This window comes from Periplaneta americana, chromosome 16, assembly GCF_040183065.1.
Source record: "Periplaneta americana isolate PAMFEO1 chromosome 16, P.americana_PAMFEO1_priV1, whole genome shotgun sequence".
Lineage (NCBI taxonomy): Eukaryota > Metazoa > Arthropoda > Insecta > Blattodea > Blattidae > Periplaneta > Periplaneta americana.
The window spans coordinates 89,959,364-89,980,036 of record NC_091132.1 but is presented as its reverse complement, the minus strand read 5'-3'; the positions used below and the strand labels follow the sequence as shown (position 1 = coordinate 89,980,036).

Sequence of the window (20,673 nt, the reverse complement as noted above, 5' to 3'; positions counted from 1 at the left end):
TCTGTACTTAACCATCTCCAAATCTGAGAAGGTCTTACAGAAACTTAATATGGGAGAGATAACAGGAAGCAACCGAGCGAGTTGGGTCATGCGTTCGGCATAGGACTCGCATTCAGAAGGTCCGTGGTTCGATTCCCGGACCGACCAACCTCACTCTGGTTTTTCCATGGTTTTCTACACTTACTTAGGCAAATACGGGGTCGGAATTTTCATTGCCACGGTCCATTTCCTTTCTCATACCGTGTAGAAAATGAATTTAGATTTTATATAATTCATCTTCTTCATCCATTTCAAAGACATATTCAGGTTAAGACGGATGTCTTCATCCGCTTACGGGAGGGAGCGTCTTCTCCGCAACTGTTCCTGGGTTCCCAGCCTTCCGCAAAATCTCTGCCAGGATTCATTCCTTAAGAGCACTTCCAAGGGCGCTTCGAAACCTTGGAAGGGCCGTTGGAATATATCCTGTGCTGCTTGATTACTTTGCCAATATGAACTTAGGACGATGGGGTAGAAGGCCCCCATTGGGTGAACGGGTGAGGTATCGCATGCGACCGGTGGGCTGGTACACCCTCATCCTCACTCATCCCATAAATTCGGGGTGCATAATAGACCTTAGTGTGGCCGACGTGCAAAGGGTCGTCCTAACCCGCCCCTAGCCACCGTGACCTAACCTAATCTATATAAAGCAAGACAACTTCTATAATCGTAGAACTTTTAACTCACCTAGTTATCTTTCATCTTGTTTTGTCCGTTATAATGTTATAACATTTTACAAAGTTCCTTCATCCTTAAGCCAAATGGCATGAGTGAAGTGCTCATTGCATTAAATAATGAAATATTCCTAATAGTGAAATCATTTGACAAATGCTATGCATCTTGACATTTCATTCCTTCTAAATACTCGTACACAAGTATAGCCTAAATACAGAGAATTTTCTAGTGTACCGTCTCGTTCCGAGCCATAATAAAATCAGATGAAGAGGTTAAACAACACTTCATTCTCATACATTATATTATTTATTTTTCATGTTGAACACTTCACATTTTTCAGTACCAGTATGGAGTTATTTTGTAGTCTTGAGCTTAGGTAAAGTTTGGTCGTATGTACGGTAGGAAGAGCAAGAGAGAGAATTTCACTGCCAAGCATTTCTAACAAAAAAGATCGTTAACTGCATACAGAGTTTCTGTACAATCACATGAATATCAAGTGCACAAACAAACGCGCACTCACATTCTCAGTTTATCTCGCAGGTATTGGCCTTTCCGCACAATAGAATAAAAAGTTAACAGTAATCCGTGAAATGGAAGGCTAGATACAAACACTGATTGAATTTCCTTGTAACACAATTCTCGAAATATTTGTTCCACGCTTAGCACATCTGCAGGATTGAAGTTTGTGCGTGCGGCAAGAAGAGTTGAGTTCCTGTGTGTGAACAGGTCAGTGCATCACAATGTATCACAAGTTGAATGCTAAGGGCGCTCCTTGTCACTAGCCTCTGTAACCAGACCGTGGATTTATCACCTGAAAAAAAAAAGATAAATATCATGTAGGCCCTATAATGGTTTAAAAGAATTACATAATCATTTTCCTGGAAAGAAATTAAGAATAAATGAGCAAACTCATTTTACTAAGTAAGAAAAATTCTTTTTATTATAAATAAATGTGTAATTTTTAAAAGCTACAAGTTTACATCTAATACGCATCAGTTAGTTTCTTGGACAGGCTACTGAATGGTGCTACGTTCAATTTATTATAGCTTGGAATGCATTGGAAGCCATGTACTGTTAAATGACAAGAAGCAATAAGCATATTCGAGTGGTTGCGTAAACAGTTTTAGTTTCCGTAAATTATGGTTGTCATGAATAAAGTGCAACATAATATTTTGCCATAAGTTAAAATAGTAACTGAAATTTCAAAGTTCCTCAAATCAATTATATAGTCAAGAAGTTATGGGCGGTAATTTTATAGTCAATAATAATTGTTTTCCTCCAGCACAGGAAATTCTCACCGATGCAAAGCACGTTCTTCATTAGGCTATATTCTTAATCCTCTTAATGTTGCGAGGTACTTATTACCAAAGGCCGATCCATCATCCGCGACTTTTACGTAACTCTTGTTTGAATCATGTGATGCCATCACACGTTATACCATCTTAAGAGGGAAGTCTCTTCTTCCGACAGAGTTCGATATTTAGCACCATCAATCAACTATAGATTTTATATACATTTTTCTAGTGCTTAAGAGTCATAATAACAAGTGTAGAGAGAGAGAGAGAGAGAGAGAGAGCATGATGTTTTTCGTGAAATGTAATTTACAAATTATTCGATGAAATTTGTAATATTCTTCACAAATGAATGCTCTTTAGAATTTAAACTGTAAATGGCTGAGAAGTGAATTAACTACATTATTATTATGATTATGATAATAATAATTATTAATTTATTATTATTATTATTATTATTATTATTATTATTATTATTATTATTATTATTAAATTCACTACCCCACAAAGGAAAGGGCGTTCAACTCTTCACAGAACATCCCCCTGCTAATCGATGGATAACTCATCATAAAAGTCTAACATGCAGCTAATGGCGTGCCGTTTTGAAGATGACTGGAAGCGTAGCAGCAATTTCGTATCATACCAGGAAGGACTATGGACAACAACCGCTACCATCACAACGGCAGCAAAATATAAACTCTCCCACACGTCCTCGGTTCTCACCCACATGGTGAGACTTTGCGCAATACTAGACACCACAAAGTAAGAAGCGCCATTGCTCAAGCACTGCGTAACAATGGGTTTACTGTTTTCGAAGAGGTTCATGGTCTATCAACCAACGGCAGCACTCGTAGGATAGATATGATCGTATTCTAAGACAATTTCTGAGAGGTTTTGTAATTGATCCTACAGTTCGTTTCGAGGCTTACAAGAGCCAAACGCAAGATGTCCATAAGGAAAAACAGTTAATCTATGAGTCAGCTATCCCATATTACCAAGAGAACTATCTACTACAACAGACAGAAGCAATAGGCTTGATGTTCGAAGCAAGAGGACCCATCCTGAAACAGTTCATTGATTTTTGTAAGGCTTTTAATTTGCCATCATCTATAATTACCAATTTTTGTTTACTTGCATTGTACTGTTAAGAAATTACCTGACATAAGACATTGCATTGGAATTTATTTTTCTCTTTCTTGCATTAATTTACTATTCATAGCAAATTACCCGTGTAATATGAACTATTTTTTTTTTTTTTGTAAATTGTATATTTTGTTTTCTAGGTAATCGCTGTTTAGGAAATGTATTTAATATAATAATAATAATAATAATAATAATAATAATAATAATAATAATAATAATATTTTATTTATTTATTTATTTATTTATTTATTTATTTATTTATTTATTTATTTATTTATTTATTCTGGTGTAGTTAAAGCCATTAGGCCTTCTCTTCCACACCACCAGAAATACAAATACAATACTAGAAATAAAAAGAAAAATCACACTATAAACAAAGTAAAGTCACACTTCAGGTGGTCCTAGCAGCATAGGTACCAGTACGATACTTCAAGTATACCAACGTATAGAAAAATCCAAGGATAATATGAAAGATCTTCTGGAAGCATTCACTTCTGATGGTATTTCATCGCATATCTCTCACAAAAAAACGATTTCGTCAGTGGATAGCAACAGCTACATGTATGCAGCCGGCTACCAGTGAAACCACTCTAAGAAGGTATCTTGCAAAGTGTGCTGATGACGACTTCCAGGAAACTAAGTCAAAATGTGAGGGAAATTCTGTCTATCTAGTGGTTGATGAAACAACAGATATGAAGAAATGTAAGGTGGTGAATGTTTTTGTTGCTCCGCTGAGTGTTGTGAATGAAAACCCCAGTCTTGTGAAAACCAAAATTGTTGAACTCTGCAATGCCGATGTTATAGTAACTTTAATACTTGATGCACTAGATCTTATTGGTGTTCACAGATGGAATTTTATTGTTCTAATATCAGACAATGCACCATATATGCTTTCTGCTGGCAGGCGACTGGCTGGAGTTGGACCTCAGCTTTTACATTTCTACATGTTGGGCTCACGTATTGCATCTTTGTGCTGAAGAGATTAGATTTTCAATAAAATTGCTGATGAATTTATTGCAGCTCTTAAGCCTGCTTTAGCGAAAACTCCAGCCAGGAGGGAGGGATTGCTGGACTGCCTAAAAGAAGCAGGAATATTTGTTCTACGTCCAGTTCTTGTGATAACTCATTGGGGAACATGGCTGAAGGCAGGAAATATCATTGCATCAATTTCAATGCAGTCAAACATTTAATTTATTTGGAAGATGGTGAGGGCAGTGCTTCTGTAACAAACTTAAAGCGACTTGTTGAAAATGAAGAACTTGTACTTCAACTCACAGCTATATCTAAAATATGTGATGGACTCTGCAATAAATACAGGTTTTGGAAACAGATAATCAAGATTCAACAAAGCTCTGGGGTCTTCTATCATCAGTTCTTCAGATGGTTCAAAGTTCAGGTGTAACATGTAAAAAAATTGGCAGGATATATGAATGAACGTCATCCTGCTCTAAATTTCTGGAAGGAAGTTCAGAATTTAGATCCAAAATTAGCTGTACCGAGAAGATTTTTTCTGGTTTTACTTCAGGTGAACTGAAACGTTTCTCTGCCATTGATGTTTCAGTAGAAGAAATATCAACATATGCAGCAATGGTATAGGATAAAATTTTTCTTCAACTTCTGCCTTATCCTTCTGGCAGAAACATTCCACCAAGATACCATCCTAAGTAAGCTGGTAATGAAGGCAATTATGGTTCCTACATCATCTGCTTCAGTTGACAGAAGCTTTTCAACTCTCAATTGGGTTTTGAACTCTAAAGAGTCATGTTTGACAGAAGAAAATCTAGTCTCACTTACAACTTGCAATTAATCAAAATGAACTTCAAGAGGATGTTGTTCATCTGGAGAGTGCGAGTGACAGTGACAAGGATGACTAGATTGCCTACAGTGTATCCGTTTATAAACTTAATACTTATCCTGCAAACTAAGATTAGTGATAAAAAAATTCAGTTTGATGATATACATAAACATTATTTGACTTAAGTTTATTGGTATAAAATACATTATTATGTATTATTTGTGTTAAAATAAATCATAATAAAGCATAATTTGAAAAAAGATAAACCATAATTATAAAAAAATAATGCATAATGTTAGTTGCCCTATATTAAAGTAATAATTATGCAAACAGGACTGTGTAACAAGTTTATTCGTCTCGTGCTGATATGCATTCGGTTGCGTTAAGTCCAAGTTCAACATCGAAATTACTGTACGAAACGCACTTCCTAGCTGTCATTACAATAGGAATGAAAACATTTTTTGAAAACAATAATTATAGGTTTAATATTATGTGCCGCATACGAGATACACTATTATATTCACAAAGTAGTTGTTCACCTGATGATAGTAAGAAACGCTGTGTCGTATTTTGCTCTAGTAACGTCTTGTGACCTAGAACAAAACATATTTAATACTACTATGAAGTAGTCAATGTGTATTATCACCATTAAATCGAGAAAAATTCGTTCCGACACCGGGAATCGAATCCGGGACCTCTCAGCTCTGCGCACTGAGGGCTCTTTCCAACTGAGCTATGCCGGGATACGATCCACGGTGCCGGTAGTAGGCCGTAAAACAGTACAATGAGAGGAGTTCGACCGGCACTGTGGATCGTTTCCCGGCATAGCTCAGTTGGAAAGAGCCCTCAGCCCACAGAGCTGAGAGGTCCCGGGTTCGATTCCCGGTACCAGAACGAATTTTTCTCGATTTAATGGTGATAATATGTGTCAATTATTTTAGTTTGAGATATACGAACTTTATAATTATAAATTATTGTTTATTTTTATATTATTCGTTTATTATTTTCTTGTCCTAAGACTTTGAACGATTGGAGCACATGTTTAGTTATCATCCTGCTGTACATGTTTTTCGTTCTGGTCCACTGACATTGAGAGATGCGCTATTACTTTTCATTCGATAGAGATATAGTCCGAGCTCACACGACTTAACTGTTTTGGTACCAATTTTCTAGCTCTGATCATTAATCTTCACGTGTAATAGGCGAACATTGCTGCCACAGTACACACAATAAGCAAGCGTGGACATGCATAATTCACTGTGGACGAGTGGCTATTCTTGCCATTGTACTTAGCTTTGCGCAATCGAACCTGACACAGAATAAGATATCATTTCTTAGCTTAGCTTGCTGTGATTACTAAAATATTTATTTTTCTAACTAAAAAACTATAGGAAAAAATTAACAAAATTTTCAGCAATTATATAAAAAAGTACAGGTGAAAATTAACAGAAATTATAGTAGGCCTACACCATTCCAACTTGAAGGTTTTCTCTAGTTGAAAAGTAAGTCTTCACAATATAAGACAGGTGGGATTCAAGAAACCAATAAAAGTTAGTAATATGTACGAGTTTGGAACCACAGCGGTTTATCTTTTGAAAGTAAAGACCCATCATGTTCAGACCTCCGTAGTTGCTACGAAACTTATTAAATTTTAAAACACTAATGAGACTTTGATGAAAATTTTGGAGTTACTTATTCCCTATATGAAACGAACAAAAATGCGTCTTTGCCATACTGCGCAAGCGTCTAATTTTTATCCTCTTTTCGGAGTTCAAAGAGCATCAAGCAAGAAATTTCACTGCAAACGATATATTAGAATGAAGTAGAGAACGAAAGCTTCTGCTTTCGATTTCTCCGGAAATAACGCATTTCTATGTAGAACAAGGAAAAAAAAACTTCTTAAACACGAAAAGCAAACAAGCTGACAGATATTGGGTTCACTGCTCACGTACAATGTCGTACAATATAAGCTTCCGAATATTCGCTTCTGTATTAAAGGGAGCAGCTTTGCTGAGTTCACGACACATATACCCTGGTCATCTGTAAATCCATGAAGAATTAATGGCTTCTAACTAAGCTAAGTAAATCGTAAATACATATTCAACTTTGTCACTGAAGTGAGAAAGAATCAAAAGAGATTGATCTCTAAGATATCGATAAAGATCTTATATGTGAAGACAGATCTTAATCTTTTCGTTCACTCTATTTCCCCCCCCCATGACTTTCATGCTTGCCGAAAGATGTGGGATTCGAGTATCGAACCCCTGACAAGTGTGACAAAATCTTAAGGGGTGTTGTAACTGAATGCAAGGGAAAATCATTATAAATTAATATTTGAACTGCTGATAAATTGTTACACATATAATTCCACGTAATTTTACAGCGTTATAAATGATAATTTAGTAATATTTTAAGAGGTGAGATATAAGTTTAGGGACATACATTTTTCTTTATAGACTATTACATTGCATACTATCTGAAAAAAAAATATATATATATATATTTTTTTTAACATGTCAGAATGAATTCATATATCTCACGAGTTTTATTTCTTTACTGACCGTTCTTAATAAGATAATCTTTAAACTAAACTATAATATTCATTCATTCATTCATAGTATTCTGTTCAAGGACAGGCCTTTCACTGAAAACCCAGCTTTCCCCAGTCTTTCCCATTTTCTGTCTTCCTCTTTATCTTCTCATGCGATCCATACTTAATCAGTCATTTAAAGTTTATGTGACTGCAACCTGTGTATATTTTTGTGTGGCTTTACTTGGTTTATAGTGTTTTTTTCTCTCTCTCTTTATTTCTTGTGTAGCTTTACTTTGTGTATAGTGTATTTTTTTCTGTTTATTTCTATTATTGTATTTGTATTCCTGGTGTTGTGGAAGAGAAGGCCTGATGGCCTTAACTACACCAGAATAAATAAATAAATAAATAAATAAATTAATTAATTAACAAATAAGTAAATAAATAAATAAATCTTAATGTCGTGTATTTTTTATATCTTCTTCTGCACCGAATTGCATCCCCAGTAGCCAGTTCCTTCTCAGACAGTGACCGAACCAATTTTTTTTCTCTTCCTGATCAGTTTCAGCACCATTCTTTCTTCACACACTCTTTTCAACACTACTTCGTTTCTTATTCTGTCTGTCCATTTCATATGCTTCATTCTTCTCCATATCCACATTTCAAGTGCATATAGCCGATTCTCTTCACTTCGTCGCAATGTGCATGTTTCTGCTCCATTAAATGCTACACTCCACACAAAGCACTTCACTAGTCTCTTCCTTAGTTATTTTTTCACAGACCAGTAGAAGATGCTCCTTTTCCATTAAAAGCTTTCTTTGCCTTTGCTTTGACTCTCTGACAGCAGCTCATGTTACTGTTTATAGTACATCCCAAGTATTTGAAACTTTCCACTTGCCTACTGCTCATTTCGAATTCGTAGGTCTACTTTCTATGTTTTTCTTCCTACGTACATCGTCTTCGTCTTGTTTGCATTTATCTTCATTCCATACTGGTCACAGCTGTCATTTAGCTCCAGTAGCATATCCTTTTGTATAATATCCTCTTCTGCTAACAACGCCATATCATCAGCAAATCCTATGCACTTTGTCTTCCTACTACTATCACACCTCCCATGTTCTGAAAACAGTTCTTCACTAAATACTCTAAGTAGACGTTGAACAGGGAAGGTGATAGAGGACATCCTTCACGTACTCCTCTCCCTATTTCGTTTCCTTCTGACATTTTTTTCCTATCCTGACTTTGACTCGTTGTTTCATATAAAGATTACCTTGGACTATATTATATGTATATATATTTTTTAATTTTAGTTTGTTATTTAACAACGCTGTATCAACTACTAGGTTATTTAGCGTCGATGAAATTGGTGATAGCGAGATGATATTTGTTGAGATGAGGCCTAGGATTCGCCATAGATCATCGTGCATTCACATTATAGTTGGGGAAAATCTCAGAAAAAACCCAACCAGGTAATCAGCCCAAGCGGGGATCGAACTCACGCCTGAACGCAACTTCAGACCGGCAGGCAAGCGCCTTAACCGATTGAGCCACGCCGGTGATTCTGTGATTTATGTAAAATTTTTATTTAATTACAAAAACAATTTTAAAAATTAATTCCTGGGAAAAATATTTCACATTCTTACATCAGCATTACAGTGTAATAATACTTTTAACGTACTTCAGTACTGAAGACTCTAAAAAATCTCAGCTTTTTAATATAATTTGATTTTGAGGTGTATATTTTATCATAATTTTAGATTCTTTGACATAATATACAGAATGGTAGTAATGCTTATTACTGTAATGCATTTCAAGCTCTATGTTCGGTTCAAGTTTGTCGAGCCTGACAAGATCCGAAGTCTGTTTTGAAAAAGCGGATCTCTCACAGCTCGCTCGAACTTGCGCCTTGTATGATCTGTGCCCTTAAAGTTGGCTGGTGTCTCCTACCCTACCATCCCATCCCTTCATGCTTTCAGCTGCTTAAATATTTGAGAACAAATCACGTGAGGTTTTATTTAGATGTAAGGACAAGTAAGGTTGTCCGCCCTAATGTTGTCATGATTGTCACTGAAACTGAGAATGGCGAGCTCAAACACAACCAAGGACAATATAATTTAAGCAGGATTGAAGTTGTTGAAACACAAAGAACTTAGAAGAACTCTGAACGAGAGCCCCCGGCAAAAATACCACTATTTTCCTCGGACCAGATTCTTCCCTCACGGAATGCAAGCAATGTAAGATCGTGTAAGTCTCTGATCCAGAAAACTCGATTCATAACATTTTAGCGAAGATTCCGAAGGCTTCTAAAGTGTAATAGGAACTCAAGAAAAGTAAAGATTGTCGGTAGATTTAACCATGGACTGGTGGCACTTAGCCTATTAGAGGTGGCGTGGGGTTATTTTTGACCTCACCAATAAAATGTCGAACAATACTAAGCAAAATAAATATTTTTTGTTATGTGCGATTATTTCGTATTTACATGTACTTTTCAACACTGAATATTATTGAAAATAACCGTTGGATATATATGGAACAGAATTATAAACACGAATTAAATTTTATAAAGCTTACATGATGAACTTACAGGAACCGGTACGGTAACCGGTGCACCATGTATTATAGGCTAATTTAAATTAACTGTTCACTCTACTAGCATAAAAAATTACAGTGAATATGTTATGGACAGTAACATCAAGAACACAAATTTTCAATTTTCATTTCTTTATACACAACTTTAGACACAATTTCACCATGAACCTTGCACAATTCTGTTTGAATTTTTCCCATAAATGTAGCACGGTATTTGAGAAAGAGGAATGACTTCACCACTCTTATCTTCTTCCTCTTCTGCACTCTATTCACTTTCACTATTCCAACTCACTATTTCAAATTCATCATCAATTTCACTGCTTTCCCTGCCTAAGATTTCTTCTTATTCCTCGACAGACTTTATTAGAGATGAAATAAGTGCTTGATCTTCCTCGTAACTCATTGTAAATTATAAACTAATTTCTATCTTCATGAAAAAATGTGTCTGTGGAAATTATATGTGTAAAATTTCTGACAGAATTGGGAATATACTGTGTAACATTTTGCTATGAAACTTTAAGAAGAAGCGAAACAATTCATTATCAGTGCAAAAGGCGGACGCAACAAGAAAATTGAAAACGCTGAAATAAAATTGACAAGGTTAGTGAGTAGACTTTGTAATTTTCATTACTGTAATGCAATAGCCTGTCTATGCTTATTTATTTTAGGATAATGTAGATTAACACCTGCCTATACTCGAATTAACGATACATGTGCACTTTCACTTGTTTATTTTGTGTCTTATTAACAATACTACCCGTACCCGTGCGCTCCGCCGCACCTGTTAGAAATAAATATAAAGTAATTACATAATTAAAATAGGACGTTTGAGCCAGGGAACATTCGTGTTTGACAGAAGGATAATTCGTTTAATATGTTACTTAATTTAAATTGTATTTAAATAATTAAAATGCGGTCATTTTGGTCCAAAGAGCAATCATTTGGTGCAATGACAATTCCTTTAACATGTTTCTTAATTGTTATTACGTGCAACAATAGTTTAATGAAAATTGACGTATCATTTAGTTTTAATGAGTATACTTTATATTACTTACTATATGTTTCAGAAGTTACTGTAATGACCAGGGAACGGATTTATATGGACTAAAAATATATGAAATATGTAAATATATATGTAGTTATTTTTACCAAAATATGGAATTAAATATGGATTTTTACCAAAATATGGAATTAAATATGGACTTAAAATTATAAAAAAAATGACTATGTACGTTAAATATTGGTACATTTTAATCAAACTAAACAAAAAATATAATGGACGTACCTTATCTTCCAATGTAGTTTCAACAAAACACAATTTTTATTGTCTGTTACCATAACAATAGGTTACAAACATTTCTTTCAAGTGCTGAAAAGTGAATCTTCTTCTATTGTCTCTGAGGATAGATTTATACTGACTAAAAGAGCGTTCGACGTCACAAGAAGTAACTGGTACATAATTCAATTTCACAATGTCTGCTGGGGATAAGTCCAAGTTAATCTTCACTGTTGATTCACCACTCATCACAGCAACAACCTTTTGTAGTTCTTCATATCCAGGGTTTTTTGAAAGTACAGTGTCCACCTTAGCTCTTACTGCATCTGCAACTTTACCTCTACCACGATTCAGTTGTTCCACAGTACTATTTATAATTTCAAAACTTTCAGATAGTGAAAGGTGCCTATTTTGGAGACTTTTGAGCGTTTTTATGATGCATGAAAATGTATGCTGAATGTGAGCTAAGTCATTCTTCACACTTATGTCACAGGTAACTGTTTTCGCAGTATCAATTGAGACTGCATCTTCAGAGTCCAATGCAAGGAGAACATTGTTAATAGAGTCTATATGTTCGGCATAATATTCAACTGCTTCTAGCCATGTACCCCATCTAGTTAAAATTGGCTTTGGTGGCAATGGAATTTCAGGGTACATGTCTTTCAACACGTTAACTCTACTGGGAGCTTTGAGAAATACTTTTTTCACTGATGAAATCAACAAATCTACTTTAGGGAAATTGTCTCTGACCACTTCTGCCACACGATGAAATGCATGCGCCACACAAGTAAAATGAGTCAATTTAGGATATACAACAGATAATGCTTGTCCAGCTTTGACCATATAAGGGGCAGCATCGCTAATAAAGAATAACACATTATCGTACATAATACCCTTTGGCCACAGGATACCCATAGCTTCGTTGAACAGTTTAACTATAGTTTTGTTATTGCACTTTTCTAGAACATCACAATGTAAAAGAATTCGTTCAGAATATTGTTCACTTAACAAACCGATAACTACATTACCAACAAGTCTACCTTCTTTGTCGGGAGTCTCATCAATGGAAACCCAAATTGAACTATCTTTAATTTCATCTCTTATCTTCTGTATTGTCTCATCGTAGATGGATGGAGCATACGTCTTCCTAAGTGTTGACTCATCCGGGATTGTATGTTGAGTATATTTTTCAAGGAATTCCCTGAAGACCTTATTCTTTAGTTTGTAGAGAGGAATATCAGCAGAGATGAGAGAACGGCACAGGTCGATGTTAAACTCAGATCTTACATTCGATGTTGTTGGTTGTGTTAAAAACAATTGTCTCTGCTTGGAATTTAGTTGTTTGTTGGCCTGATGTTTACTAGTTGTAATGTGTTGTTGCACCAGGAACTTTTGTGTAGATGATACTGCACACTGACACAAATTACAAAATAATATTTTATTGTCAGTTGATAAACCATCTTCTTTAAATTCTGAAATGTAACTTGTTAGTTTTGATTTTAAATTGACTGAATGACGTACTTTTGGCATATTTACCGTCTTTATAGTATGATTTACAAAACTGAACCTATGTGTACTCTGACTGGCATTTAACTGTTGAGCTGCACAACTGAAGTCTGTTAAAAATTTTAAATTAAATTAATACAGTTTTGTAACTTACTTTCCCATTGTTGATAGGACTGCTAATTTTCAAATAACTCTGATGTTAAAGGGATTACTGAACATGTGTTTAAATCTCTATTGTTGAAATGTATTTTTAAAAGTTAATGGAATTTTGTTTTGTTTTATTGTTAAACCTAATATAATATGGACTGTTTTATATGAAATATGGAAAATATATGGAAATTAACGAAAATATGTACTAAACTCTAAAATATGGAAAAATATGGAAAATAAAAGTAGGATTTTTCAACCCTACACATTGTGAAACATAAAGATAATGCAAAATATAAATTATATTAGCTTTATAAGTAAATATGTATTTACATATAAATCCTTTCCCTGGTAATGACATTGTAGAATTATGTCCATCTAGAGAAACTACACTTTCCAATGGTGAAATAATAATTAAACAATTAATTAGCTTCCTATATTACTTCATACAAACACAGAAACATTATCTTAGGCTATGTTTAATAGGTTTCGATTGTGGTGTCCAAGGCCCCTTATAGACAAAGTCATTTGTTTTTATTTCAGCACAGCGCCTTAGATGGCGTTGTTATTGTAATTTTAAAACTCATTTATCTCATTAAATATCAGTCCTATCAAAATTTTGTATAGAGTACAACTTATCGGAAATTAGTTTTAAAGAAACTTTCGCTATGCAATATGTTTCATGAAAATCAATAATAAGCGAGATATTTCGATTTATTTAATTCAGGCCCCCTTATAATCCCCCTTTGAAATAAAGTATTTTGAATGCGATATAGCCTAAAATCTAAGTTACAACGAACTTAATTTATATTCAAATTTTCATACATATCGGTTCAGCCATTATCGCGTGAAAACAGACAGACAGACAGATATACAAACAAAATTTTCAAAAAAAAAAAAAAAGCGATTTTCGGTTTCAGGATGGTTAATTATACATGTTAACACCAATTATTTTTGGAAAATCGGAAAAATTACCGGAAAAATTTTGGCCACAGATTTTTTATTAGTATAGATATCGGAAAGGAATGCTGCTAATAGTACAAATTTAACACAAAATCAGACTGAACGGCGTATGGTGAGTTGATTCAGCGAGGACTAGTGACGTCACGCTCTCTGTGAAAAGAGAGGGGAGTATTCCCGCCTGTAGTAGAGTACGCCGTGATCGAACATAAGGCCTCTGACTCGATTATTTTAGTTTACATCAGTCATCGGCAGAATTGTACTCACGATGACATCAGGCAATGCAACCAGCAATACACATGACGTCGCTTGGTTCTGGATAGGATTGAAGGCCCGCTCAGACATCAGTGGCGTGCAGCCATCACATTTGCTGTACCGTAACTTTCAAGGTGCCACAGAATTCTAAGTTTATGTCACAAGTAGCCAATCTCAAGATGGCGAATAAACTTTCATCTTTCAGCCGCGATTTTTGTTTTGATTTTGCAAGTTTCAATTTTGAAAAAAAAAAAATGTTCGCAACTGCAAGTGGAACCAAACACAGCCGCTTTATTGGCGGCACCTAAGGGAAGCATATATTTCCGTAGACAGAATTTTAAAAAAGTTTAAACTACACGTGTCTTTGCACCGTGTTTGTAATTTTGTATCACTCTGTAAATCAGCTACTACTTGCTGCATTTCTGGCTTAACCTTGTTTATGTCTATGGTCAAAGGATTCGCAAAAAGTAAGAAATCATTTGCAATATTGTTAAAATCACCGAATCTCCGTTGTTGAAATTCTGTTTTTAGATTTAGATGAGCATAATTATTTAAATTTAATTCAGAAATATTGGAAAGATATTGTAAGGATGGGAAATGATGGAACTGTTTTTCCCCCTCATATTTTATTTCCAGATATCTACCATTGTAATGAATGGTCGTACCATATCGTGCATATATATTTGCCCTTCGTATTGCAATTTGTATTTAAAATGTTCATATACCTGTGATCTTCTGATACATTTTATAACATAGGCTACATTATAATGACGTTTAATATTGTGTTGAAAAATGCCCTTTAAAACTTTCGAGCACAATAAACATAAATTATTGTTTCCATAAGCACAAGAAACATACGTCTCCTCCCATTCTTCTTTAAATACACGTTTCCTACCTTTCGACAGAGTCATCCTTAACTAGCTATATGTTACGACAATGGTAGATGCTTGTACAATGTACTTGCAAAGAGTTGGTTGGGAGGGGGGATGTGTATTCCTTGCCTGCCCTTGTAACGTCACTTAGTAACAGGCATCGCGATGGCATTTCTGCCGACGGCTGGTTTACATGCTTCACTTCCACATACTGCTGGATGCCTAAGGAGTAGGGCAAAGTTCGTAGTATCTTGATATCCCCTCCAATGTTCGAACATTGCACGACACTAGTAGCCTATACAGCGTGCTCACGAGCATGTGTGCTCTTTCCCTCTTTCGCTGCAAAACGGGTTGCAGGGCTGAATAAGTACACTGGTAATACGAAATATACGATTGCATGCTTTACGGTGCCTATTGAAAACAACATGATGGCACGTGTTAGTGAGATTCTATAGAGTTTTATATATGTTTGTACTAATTATTTTATTTTAAAACGTATAATTAATTTTGTTGGGATGATAGGAAGAATTAATTAACTCATTTTTATGTTTTTATAAGTTTATAAGTTTATTTATGGGAAGCTGATTTATTTCTGTTCATTATAAAATTAAAATACAACTTAGGGATATCAGTGTAATTATAAAGACTATTAATTGGCACTCAAATCGCACTACTAGTTCCAGAATTAGTAGTAGTAGTCTTAGCATGAAGATTGGTTATCCAAAATTTCAAGTCACAATCACAATAGAGAGGTGCAATGTATAATGTGTAAAAACACAATTATCTGTAAGAAATTTAATGTACAACGGTATTACGATGTATGTAAGTCCCATGAATACAAAATGTCGCGAAAGATGATAGGATGAAAATGATTGATGATTATAAAAAAAACATTTGAAGCTATAAGTAGTCCAAAATTTTACAAAAATATTGAAAATCTAACTAGAAGTTATAACTTATGAATTTATTAATTTGTCCTACAGAATAATCTCTGTAATGTTAACAATTAATATTCGATCCGGTGCTGTGGATTGAATTCGGCGTAGCTCAGTGGTCAGAGCGCTTGGTACGTAAAACCAAGGACCCGGGTTCGATCCCCGGCACCGGAGCGAATTTTTCTCCTCAAATATTAATTGTCAACATTACAGAGATTATTCTGTAGGACAAATTAATAAATTCATAATATTCTCATAACTAGCAGTGCATCATAACTGCGGAATCCCGGCCAAATAAGTCACTCAACTGAGTGCGCTCCTAGTATAATGGCAGTGGACACTAGACATATACGTCAACAAATATGTCCAACTTGGATTCAAGCCGCAAAGGGAAACACTGAAGGAGGAAGATTCGATCCGGTGCTGTGGATTGAATTCGGCATAGCTCAGTGGTCAGAGCGCTTGGTACGTAGAACCAAAGACACGGGTTCGATTCCCGGCGCCGGAGCGAATTTTTCTCCTCAAATATTAGAAGTTATAACGCTGTGTTGAAAGTTTTACTGTGGTTATTATTTTAAATGTTTAAATTCCATCTCGCTCGTAAAAAGTAATGTCATTATTTGGCAGCATTTATGGATGTGAAGAGATTTTTTTTACAAATGAATCTCAACAAAACCGGGCGAAGACCACGTTTGACAGATTCTTACATATCGTTACTGTTCGTCCAAAATATCGTATATTAAAATTACCAGTTTTTTAGAAAAGGGAAAAACTGAATATTTTTGTTGGTTTGAGATCAATTATTTTCAAACTTAAAATATTACAATAAAAACACATCCTGTGATATTTTGCAATTATATGTGAGCACCAAAATAATGCATGTCTAGAGGGGAAAAAATTGTTTGAATTTTTTGACATAATATCTATGTTTTATAGACTTAACAAAGGCTTTTGATAGAATTAAAATAAAATATGTCTTGGAAATACTAAAGAAAAAAGGAACCAAACTCATAAAATATCTCAATGTTAATAACTACACAAGAATAAATGTAGATAACCACCTAAATGATAAGGTACCTATAGTAACAGGAGTGAGACAGGGTGACAGCCTTAGCCCTATTCTGTTCAATGTGATCATGGACGAAATAATAAAGGAAACTAAAGCAGGAACTAGGGGCTATAGATTAGGGAATAAAGACATTGAAATAATATGTTGTGCTGATGATGTGATCCTTTTAGCAGATAACGAAGATAACCTACAGAGATTACTATGTAAATTTCAAGTAACAGCAGACAGATTTAACATGGTGATATCAGAAAATAAAACAAAATCACAGACTATCTCAAGGCAGCCGCTCAGATGTAAACTTGTAGTATATGATAAACCCATAGAACAAGTAATGAGTTTCAGTTACTTAGGAACAAAAATAACAAGCAATAAAAATTTGAAGGAAGAAGTAAAAGAACAGAATACTAAAGCAAACATAATATCAGGATATCTAAGAGATGTAATTTTGAAAAATAAATACATGAACATAGAAAGCAAGATCAGAATATGTAAAACGTGTATAAGGCCAGTATGAACATATGCAACGGAAACTCGAGCAGGTACAAAAAAAACTGCAAAAATGATGACAACAACAGAAATGAGGACATTACGAAGTATTGTTGGCTTACGTTATACGACAGGCAGACGAATGATGAGATTAGGGAAAAATGTGGAGTGCAGGACGTGACAAAATGGATCAAGACTAGAAGAAAAGGATGGCGGAACCATGTATTAAGGACGACGGAAGACCGACTCCCGAAAATCGCAATGAAAGGAAAGTTGGACACCCCAAGACCTTCGGGACGACCCCCTAAACGGTGGAAGGAAAGTTGGACACCAACATCGGATTAAGACAGCAAAGTTGGAAAATACAGGATTTATCCTAAAACAAGAGGAAGAAGAAGAAGAAGAAGAAGAAGAAGAAGACCAACGATACAGTCCATTATGAGGATAATTTCCAACAAGACTGACATTGGAAGAATTATTTATAGAGAACGTCACACAAATTTAGAACACTGAAACTTTAACGAATAAGGACAGTTCCGGATGTTTGTATGTGTGTAAAAACAAAAGAGATTTGAATTATTTTATTTTTATTTTGAAAAATTCGTCAATATATAACATTCTGAAAAGACGTCAGGATATAATCTACGGTGCATTTATTCATTAACCCTTACTCAAATCACAGCGCTCGCAAAGTGCACTCTGATACACAACAGTTCATAACCTTGCCCGTGTCCTTGATGTGCCTGCTTTAAAGGATGTGTAGTCTTGCATATGTAAGAATGAAAATGAACACTTGCGGTTGGACCAGTCTAAGTGCGAAACAAAATATACTTGTATGTAGGGGAGAAAAGATTACCACAGATTTCCAACAAGTGCGAACCATTTAGTTTAATTATGAATGAATTAAATCTAGCTAAAGACGATACAAACCTTGATTTTGTCTTTAAAAAGAATTTAAAATTCTTTATAAATTTCACAAAGTGACCTATCCGAGAGAAGTTGAAGAAAAAACTATTTTATTTCACTCCTCTTGGTATAAGCCACGTTTATTTCATACAGAGCATCGTCCTAGCATCATTAGAAAAGAGATGCAAATTCATCGACATCAGTACCCTAGTTATCAGAGTAAGGTATGCGGCAATAAAGTGAACGTACGATAGAATTATGAGCGTTGAGGAACTTAGAGTTACCCCTATCTACCTAAGCAGTAATTTCGTCATTATAATATTATTACAATGTGAGATTTTCATTTTATTACCTTGAATATTTTTGTTGTACCCTGATAAGGAAAAATTCCGCCAAATATGTACTTGTAACTTCCATAATGGCGAATGCGATAGTTCCCAGGCACAACGTCGGGTCCCACAGTCCACTCTATGAGAGCCTCGCTGGTTCCCAGGATGGGAGACACTCGTATCCAGTGGAATCTGGAAGCACACAAAGAAACTTTATAATGTAGTTATTTCAAAATATCGTATTACAGTGTATTATTAGCCTATACCACGAGGCTTTGGAATTCTTGTCGTGTAAATATTGTCTTGCAAAAATATTGGGACAAACTTCGTAGGGTTTTAGTTCGATATTTTAAATAATTCGATTAAGATAGGGAATGTACGTCCCCTGAAGCTACCTTTTGGTTCTACATAGTTGTAAATTTGTTACTCTTGTATCCCTACATGTTACATGATCAGTGATAAATGTATAATACTTAGATATAGCTGTCTTATGTGGGGTACACTTAGACTCAGTCGCCCGGATTAGCGTGACGTAACGAACCAATAGGGTAGGCGACCTCTCTGATCTTACCCTGATGATATAAACTGTATGTAGTTTTGAAACGCTGGAAATGTCAAGGTCCACGACACGGTGGATTACCCAAATGGGTTGTTCTGACCACAGTCACCGTGAAAGCTTACAGCCCGTATGTCTGAAATGCCCTCCCTTACAACCTTATTAAGTTTGTGCCAATCTTTTTGTGGAATTCTGTATATGCCTACGACTTTCCTTACAAGAGGTTTTAAATTGCACAACAAATTTCAACATGAATAACTACTCACCGTAGTGGCCCGAAAATAAGCCGCACTTTTTATCAAAGTTTTAACTGTGAAAATTAAGGTACAGCTTATATTCGCGACATTTCATCATATAATAATAATAATAATAATAATAATAATAATAATAATAATAATAATAGTAATAATAATAATAATGATAATGATAATATAATAACAATGGTTTATTTAACCTGGCAGAGTTAAGGCCATTCGGCCTTCTCTAACACTGAACTAGGAGTAAAACTGCGTTACAAAAACACTACAAATTTACAAAGTAAAGTACACTACAATTTTACAAACAAAAATTGAAGAAGATAATCATATCGTATACTATTAAAATTATGAAGTGAAATATGAGTAAGTAATTATAGAAGTGACGGTAGTGAATAGTGCAATGAAAATGTGTTAGGTACATATCAACACTGTATCAATAGAGGCCTACTCTTTGCTATAGTAATATGTGTTACAAGAGCGGTATGTTGAAGTTTTCATGTTCGAGGAAAAGTTTGAAAAAGCGAAACGTAGTTGAGCTTTTTTAATTTCCGAGAATTGAAAGAAAACATACCGCTCGTGTATCGTACATTATTTTGTGCGAAGATCGTTTATTACACACCTCAAAGAGGAATTTCTAATTAGTTGCAATGAAATCTCCATCTTGGTTTCTGTTCAATGACGGCAAATTTGCAAAACAAAAATATCTATCTTCAACATTGTTGCTTTAAAATGTTTTCTGTGTTTACTATACTCCAGCAGGCCGTGATATACGTCTGTCTTCCCCCCCCCCCAGTCTATAAATGCGAACTTAAAACAAACGGTAAGGTTATGTAATGATTTATTTTTCATTTTAACATTTTAACAATATTATTTATATAACATATTGCAGTAATAACATCGGCATCTGGAAACTTGTTGATTTTTTCACGGCTTCCTTTTCACTTGCATCACGAATGCAGTAACTTTAGTGGAGTTGTAGAATATACTTAATTTCTGCAAATATTTAAAAACAATAATTAACGGTGCAATTTAGGTGAAATTGCAGTGGTAAGTTTCCAA

At 34.9% G+C, this 20,673-nt stretch overlaps 1 protein-coding gene across 4 annotated transcripts in view; it reads right to left on the bottom strand.

The window, feature by feature from the left end:
- Positions 1–998: 998 nt before the first annotated feature.
- CDase (neutral ceramidase) overlaps positions 999–20,673 on the bottom strand; it is a 440,785-nt gene continuing 421,110 nt past the window's right edge. For all 4 annotated transcript variants that reach the window (XM_069812523.1, XM_069812522.1, XM_069812521.1 and 1 more), the window contains exons 14-15: positions 18,825–18,993; positions 999–1,522 (exon numbers count right to left, since the gene is read on the bottom strand). In XM_069812523.1, the coding sequence (XP_069668624.1) occupies positions 1,490–1,522; positions 18,825–18,993 (202 nt within the window). In that variant the 3' untranslated portion in view covers positions 999–1,489. The remainder of the gene's footprint in view (positions 1,523–18,824; positions 18,994–20,673) is intronic.